Source organism: Pseudorasbora parva, chromosome 18 (assembly GCF_024679245.1).
Source record: "Pseudorasbora parva isolate DD20220531a chromosome 18, ASM2467924v1, whole genome shotgun sequence".
NCBI lineage: Eukaryota > Metazoa > Chordata > Actinopteri > Cypriniformes > Gobionidae > Pseudorasbora > Pseudorasbora parva.
In genome coordinates this window covers 42441227-42448706 of record NC_090189.1, presented here as the reverse complement: position 1 = coordinate 42448706, position 7480 = coordinate 42441227, and the positions used below count along the sequence as shown (strand labels likewise).

General features: G+C 42.2%; 1 protein-coding gene across 1 annotated transcript in view; it reads right to left on the bottom strand.

Moving 5' to 3' along the window:
- Window positions 1-2083: 2083 nt before the first annotated feature.
- The window catches only part of LOC137046323 (zona pellucida sperm-binding protein 3-like), a 24296-nt gene continuing 18899 nt past the window's right edge, over window positions 2084-7480 (bottom strand). The window contains exons 7-8 of the mRNA XM_067423484.1: window positions 2225-2316; window positions 2084-2154 (exon numbers count right to left, since the gene is read on the bottom strand). Of these exons, the coding sequence (XP_067279585.1) occupies window positions 2084-2154; window positions 2225-2316 (163 nt within the window). The remainder of the gene's footprint in view (window positions 2155-2224; window positions 2317-7480) is intronic.

Genomic DNA, 7480 nt, shown 5'->3' with positions numbered 1-7480 from the left:
TTTTCTGGGTGAATCTCGGATCCATTCTGGCTCCAGTAGGTCTCCTGCAATATTTGCGGCAACTGTGGTGTAATTCAACAGAAGATTCATCTGAAAAATCCACCTTCTGCCACTTTTCCAGCGTCCATCCTTTTAGCAGGCTGTGGGCCTTGGCAAATGCCACACGGTTTTTCAATTGTCTTTTGTTTAGTGCTGGCTTCTGGGCACTGATTCGACCATGGAGGCCATTTCGAGACAGATTCCGACAAACTGTTCTGGTTGACACAGGGATTTCAGGTGAGCAGGTCTCGTGGAGCTCTGCTTCAGTAGAAAATAGGCTGGCCTTGGATTTTCGAGCCAACAAACGGTCCTCTCGAGCAGTTGTCTTGCGGGGTCTGCCTGACCTGGGCTTGTCAAAAACGTCTCCAGTCTCTTCAAATCTTTTTTTTATCCTCTGTACTTGACGCTGAGACACATTGAAGGTGTCTGCCACATCAGCAGTGGATCTGGTCTTCAGCCTCATGATAATCAAAACTTTAGTCTCTGGGTGAATCTTAGGCATGTTTGCAGAGGTCTAGTTGCAGTTGATGTGAAGGTCTAGTGTACTGGGGTTCTTTTTATACACACTTGAGACCTAATTGATCCATTATTAGTCACAGGTGAAGCTCATATGACAAGGTGACAACACTTATGTCTTTGCAAAAATTGACTCAATGGGCTTTGCCAAGCTGTGAATATTAGAATACTTTTTGAAAGTTTAATTTTTCACTGAAACATTATCACAAAAGCTGGTGGGATTAAAATGAGCCATTTCTTGTAAAAAAGCCTTGATTAGAAATTTATTTCAGCGGCACTTTAGGTCAATTTGTACACAAGCGACAAGACTTTTGTCAGGGACTGTAGAGTAGTATTGCATCCTTCATAACTCCGAAAAGTCTTTAGTTTTATTATATTTATAAAAAAAATATGGGCTGTAACGAGTCTTTCCGGAAAAAAAACGAGCGCCTGGAGGCGTATCGTGTGGGCGGAGCTAAATAATGATGAGCGCACAAAGCGGTGATGTCCTCAAGCGTGGAGAAGCCCATGGCTATCGATCTCAGCTAATAGATATATGATCCAGAATCAGTCGGAGGCTGAAATAAATTGAACAGGAGAAGCAGCAGCAGCAGGACGTCCGTCTCTGTGGTATGTACTGTATTTAGTGGCCTGTCAACATTTGTGTGTGTTTACAAAATGGCAGCAGTGATTCCCCCAAGGGTAAGTACTTAGAGAAGTTTGCAAGTGCATGTCTGAAAGTGGAGTGGAACACAGCATGAGCTGGAGAACAGACACTACAATTAAATACTGAACGTGTCTGTTCAATATAATGATCAAATCACCATGTGAGTCTCACAGCAGTATTTGCAGGAGTCAGATTACATTAATCATAAAGGAGCTGATGAGCTCTCGAGATGAGAGCTGAGGTTATCTTCAAAACAATTTCTCAGTCTGGTGCGTTTTCAGTTCATGCCTTTAGAAGCTTAACTTTAATAGAAATTAGAGAAGTTAAAACAGTTACATTGCTTAGCATTGGTCTGTTTCAATGAATGCCTGCAGCTGCAAGCTGAACTGTGGCACTGTGATTACACCAAAATTGTCAAAAATCGTGTCTACCACATGTAGTTTGATGCGTGAACATTTTGAATCTAGTTGCATGTCCGCAGCAAATTGGACATGCGTAAAAATGGTGCATTTGAAGTGAAAGCGATGCACGTTAAAGGTGCTCCAGGTGAAACAGGGGTCCTAAAACGCTACTCTGACTCTTCATTTAAAAAAAAAAAACCACCTGGATTATCTTCATTGCATGTAAATTTAAATAAAATTAGGAAACTTTAGGGGGGGGGGCAAGCATTTGAGTATGCTCAAGGGTTTCTACTGGTACAGAGCCATATGCTAATTGCTGAAGTAACCCTTCTGGAACCCTATGGTTTTATGCTATCAGACTTGCAAAGGTACAGAAGGACTGCCAGGGTCAGAGGCAGAATGAGGCACTGTCCAAGTACAAAGCAGTTAAACCAGACACAAAGGAAAACCAGTCAGATACAAGCAAGAATTGATGTCAGCTTTATTGAGGAACTTTCTTTTGCCCTTGAACCACCACAGGACCAAGTGTAGCCTTGCCTTCCCACTGAACACCTAGAGAGAGGAGAGCCAGGTTAGAGCAGTTAATACGTCAAACGCAACCTTAAGAGCAAAAGTTACTAACCTCCATAGGGAGAAGCAGCAGTTCCACCATCAGGACCACATGTTGAGTCACAGCAACCACAAACTTGGTCATTTCCATCAGCAGCAAACCACCTGAACCAAGACAAAGACACCACCTTCAACATGAGCAAAGGCAGCTTTAAAATAAGATAAAGTGCAACGTACCCATTGGCGAATGAACAGGATTTGTGCTGAGCGTCACTGGGTGCAGAAGCAATAGTTGCCTTCACAACACATGTTATGTAGATCTGCAAGGGATGACAGACACGTCAGAAAACCAAAGATGGGAAGAGAAGTCGAATTAACTCATGATATGCGTAGTACATACAGAAGGACTGGAGCTCTCCTGGAACACGAACGCCTCCAGCTGGATCTGGACCTTGTCAACCTGGGACCGAGGCATGAAGCGGGAGCTGGAAGCTGTAGCCTTGGCATCCACAAAGCACCTGAAGACAAAGAGCAACTCAACTATAGAGAAAGTGAGCAACTAGACCCTAGCCATGAATGGTTAAAAAGCAACCAAAACGGTCCTATAGCATCAAGGGCCATGACCTTACCCATGATTCTCAATGAAGGAATATCTCGGAAGAGAGTTCACATCAGGCCCTTGAGTGGCCACACAGCTGTCCACAAACACACGCAGAGGCACATGATTGTACTGCTTCACAGATGCCTCAAAGTTAATAATGCCACCCAGGAAATAGAGGGATGAAGGTCTCTGACTGGACCAATCATCTGCAGAGAAAGAGGGAACATTTTAGAAAAATAAAAAATAAATCCTTATTCTTGTTTATCAAAAACCTGTACCAACCCATCATAAGCTTCAGGGAGAACACCAAGGCTTCTTCACCAACCTCCGTTGAGGCATAAGGGACCCATGTTGGCCTCAAGGCATCACTGCTTACATTCTGAAGCCTGTGGTTCATTAAAGGACCCATTAAATGGGCTCCCCGTTGCACGAGGGGAAGTGAAAGTCACAGACCACTTACCTTTGATAGTGGCATTGAACACCAACAACTGCACCCTCGACCCGGGTAATCGGAGTACCTGCAAGAGCCTCAGGGGTGTAGGTAAGAGAGAAGGTGTAGACAAGCTCATCCTCATTCATCTGGAAGAGATTGAAGTAGTTAAAACAACTGTTCCTCACTAAGATGATTGGGTGAACCACCCCTTTAAGAAAGGTTTATACCAGCTGCCCTGGCATTGCAAATACAACAGCCATGTGAACTGACACTCCTTGAGGACTTTGGATATCCTCAACTAGAATAAACAGATTCAGGAGTACTTACCATCTGCACGCTGTTGCAGTCCTGTAACTCATACTCAAAGATAAGCACCTTAGACTGAGAGTCCTGACCAACAACAGGACAGCCGCCTAAAGACAGGCCAGTTGGCTGGATCAAATGACCATTGCTAAACAAGTCCTGCTGGACCTCTACAAGAACCCGGTTCTCTCCGCATTGAACCGCTACGCTGCTGGGAGTCACGGGTTGCCTCAACTGGAAGTTCACCGCCAACTCGCTCTGCACCTCGCGAACAATGGGATACTTCCAATCCAAAGGCTTCACTGGACCCTGCAACAGCTGCTTCTCCTGAAGGCCAAAAGGCTCCTGTGCAAGGCCTCTGGAGGAAGAACCCAAAGGACTCTGAAACTGAGAAGACACTTGCAAAGTGTTCCGGAGCCCTGGAGGAGAAAGGGCAGGACTTCTGGAAGCTGGATCTGATTTCGGCCCCATGCTTCTTGGACTTTGACTGTATCTCAAACTTCCCCATGCATTAGGCAGATCAAATGCCCCAATCACAACCACCACTAAGGGTGCTTTCACACCTACCTTGTTTGGTCCGGATTTTCGGACTTTTCAGTTTGGTACGAACCAAAATAACAGGTGTGAAACCTCCCTCGGACCATGGTCCGGACCAAACAGACGAAATTTGGTCCGACGTCAAGAGGTAGTCTCGGTCCGGACCAAACTGAACAAAGGTTCGGTTCGTTTCTTGTGTGAAAGCATTTTCTGTATAGTTCGGACTTTCAGACCATTTACAGGAAGATCTGGTGTAGGATTAGTGAAAAAACACAGATTAAACTCACAGCACATGCAGTGATGGAGCGCGCAGCATTTTAAACAGAACCGCTTGTGTAGTCATGTCAGTTCGCGTGAACGGCGTGCTCTGCTTGTGAATATATATATATATATATATATATATATATATATATATATATAATGTTCTAATGTCTGTGAGACAAGTATATGCTGAGTTTCGTTTATTTATGAGACCGCTCCAGTTCATGTGCAACGCAAATGATCACTCCGTCACGGGATGTCTGCTATATTATTTATTTAAGCTTATTTATTAAATTCAGGCAAATGATGAAACATTTATTAATATTAAGATACAAAATACAAAGCTTTCTACAAAACAAATCTTAATGAAGTGGTCAAAATTATTTCTGACTCGATGTCTTTGACATATATTGCACATCTGTGCACGTTTCATAATCAATATAGCCTAGATGAAATTTAAAAATAACATTATAGTATTTAAACATTACTATAAAATAAAACAAATTGTTTAGCTAAAAAGCCTATCTTCTAGGAGCTCCTCCTTTCCTTGCACAACGAGGACGTTCATTAGATGGATTTGCCTCGAGTATAGTTGGTGCTGTAGATAGTAGTGCCATAATATTAACAGTATTGCCAACGATATGCGTCTGTTCATTCATTCTTGTCAAAGTTAGCCGCTGAATTGACAACACACTGACGTCAGACGCACGTCCGCTAACAAGCCAATCAATGTTAAGATGCAGCCCACATAGATGATGACGACAGGACGCCAGTGCGTCATGTAAAGTTCTTTGGTGCGCTGACATAACTGCAATGTGAAAGCAAACCAAAAAGAACCAAATGTCCAAACACAAACTTTGGTTCGGACCTTGGTGCGGACTTTCAGGTGTGAAAACGCCCTAAGACACCTTTCAGAAACTCCATCATAGCAAACTTTGACACAAATGCCACAACACACACCAGTGCTTGGCTTGGCCATTTTGTACAGGATTGAGTGAAGGTGGCTCCTCCCCTTTTAGTTTAATTGATTACCTTTGATTCTCCTCTGGACCTGTAGAGTTTATCCATCTCTGGCACCCACAGCTCTGCGTTTTGTATGTCTGCGTTTACACTGGCACAAAAAAATCAGATTTTTTCCCTCTTAACATCGTACCCAGATCAAAATTTGTTGCATGCATATAAACGCAAAAATATATATTTTTTTGCATCCATTCTGAGCCACTCCCAGATGTGTTTTTAAATCAGATACATATCCAAAATCTGGACATCTGACCAACGTCTAAATATGAATATCTTATTCCCATTGGCAGTCCAAGCCACCACGAGGCCAGAGTAACACATTTGGCCACAAAGATAGCTTTTTATGTCGTATTATGAAGCAGATGTGCCTGTATAAGCTCACATTAAAATTACTGCTATTATCCGGTCTATCCGTTGTCAGATTGAGCTGCAAACATCCATGACAGATTTTAACTTATCCAAACAGGAAAATAATCATGGCCACCCGACATGAATTTTCCGGCAAGGAGCCAAAAACCGAAACATGAAGTCCGACACTTTCTGCTTCCTATAGGGATGCTTGTGCTGTTTGAATAGTTTATCAAAGATGGAGTGAAATAAATGCAATATTTGTCAAATACACAGATGTTTCAAAGACATCATAGTTATTAGGGGTGGGACAAAAAAAAATCGATATGCCGACGAGACGTTATCGATACTCTAGCACCAAGTATCAATATATGTTTTGTATAGGCTACATAGGCCTACCCACAGCTGCGTTCAGTCGCTTCCGTGTTTATCTAAGCGCAGGGCTCCAGACTGGATATATACTTATATACTGGATATATACTCCAGACTGCCGAATATAGACTAGCGTCTGTGAATATTAAACTGCAAAATACTATTTAATAATTACTGAACTCTTTTATATGGAAGCCCGTTTCCGCCACTAAATAATAAAAAAATAATAATAATTGCGACATTTTATCTCACAATTCTGACTTTTTTTCTCACAATTGCGAGTTATAAAGTCATTGATCTGCCGCGTCCCGACACGAGTTGTGTCGTGAACACATTATAATAAATATTTTAACTGTATTTTTAGCTGATAATGATGGAATTATTGTCTTATTACCTGAGAGGCATTAATATCTCTGAGCAAACGCGCTCTTGAGGGGATTTTAAATGCAAGCTTTGGCACTGAAACAGAACGGATGTGAGGTGATAACGTTCATATTCTGATGTGTTATTATGGAAATATAATCCCCAGAACATCACCACCCTCAGAATGTGCTGTATTTCACGATTTCCTGAGAGAACGAGTGTTCAGTAATGACACGTCCAGTTGGGCCTATAACATGTCGCTATACATACAGTCACCTGAGCGTGGCGCTGCTGGGATCATATTTCATAAATAACGAATCATTAATAGCATATTTCATTAATAACGCATCAGAATATGCTGTAAGGCAGGATTTCGTTTGAGAATGAATTGTATTGACCTCCATATGTGCTTGGTTTTGATCATATTATGATATGAAAGGTTTAAATTATGACAATCAAGAGACAAGGTGACACACACACACACACACACACACACACACACTATGACTGGTAATTCATGCTTACAAAATAAATGTATTAATATTTTATGATAGTCCGTTAAAAACCAGAAATCAGTTCAATAGTTCATTTATTAATATAAACCTCATGTTTAATTCTTGCATCTATACCAAATATCATCAGTGGTTGGACAGTTTTTATGCATTTTGTTTCGTGATCTGACCGGAACAAATAGAAAGTCTCTGCAGCGGCGTTAAGCGATTGAAGCGCTCGTCTGTGTGTCGACTGCACAAGCACGCGCCACTGATAACAGCGGCAAGAGCGCCAGATCGCCTCTTATAACACACCAATGAAATGATGCTCTTCTAGTTAACCAGAGATGTTTTAGTTAGGTTCATCCGTGCATGAAGAGGTTTCAATGTTTCAAAAAGAACTGACTCACACACAACCGAAGAACACACACACACACACACAACCCGAAGAACCGACTCACTCACACACACACACACACACACGCACACAACCGAAGGACACACACACACACACACACACAACCCGAAGAACCGACTCACTCACACACCACATTCAGATAATCACAACCTTGAGGCGGATGGGCTATAACAGCAGAAGAC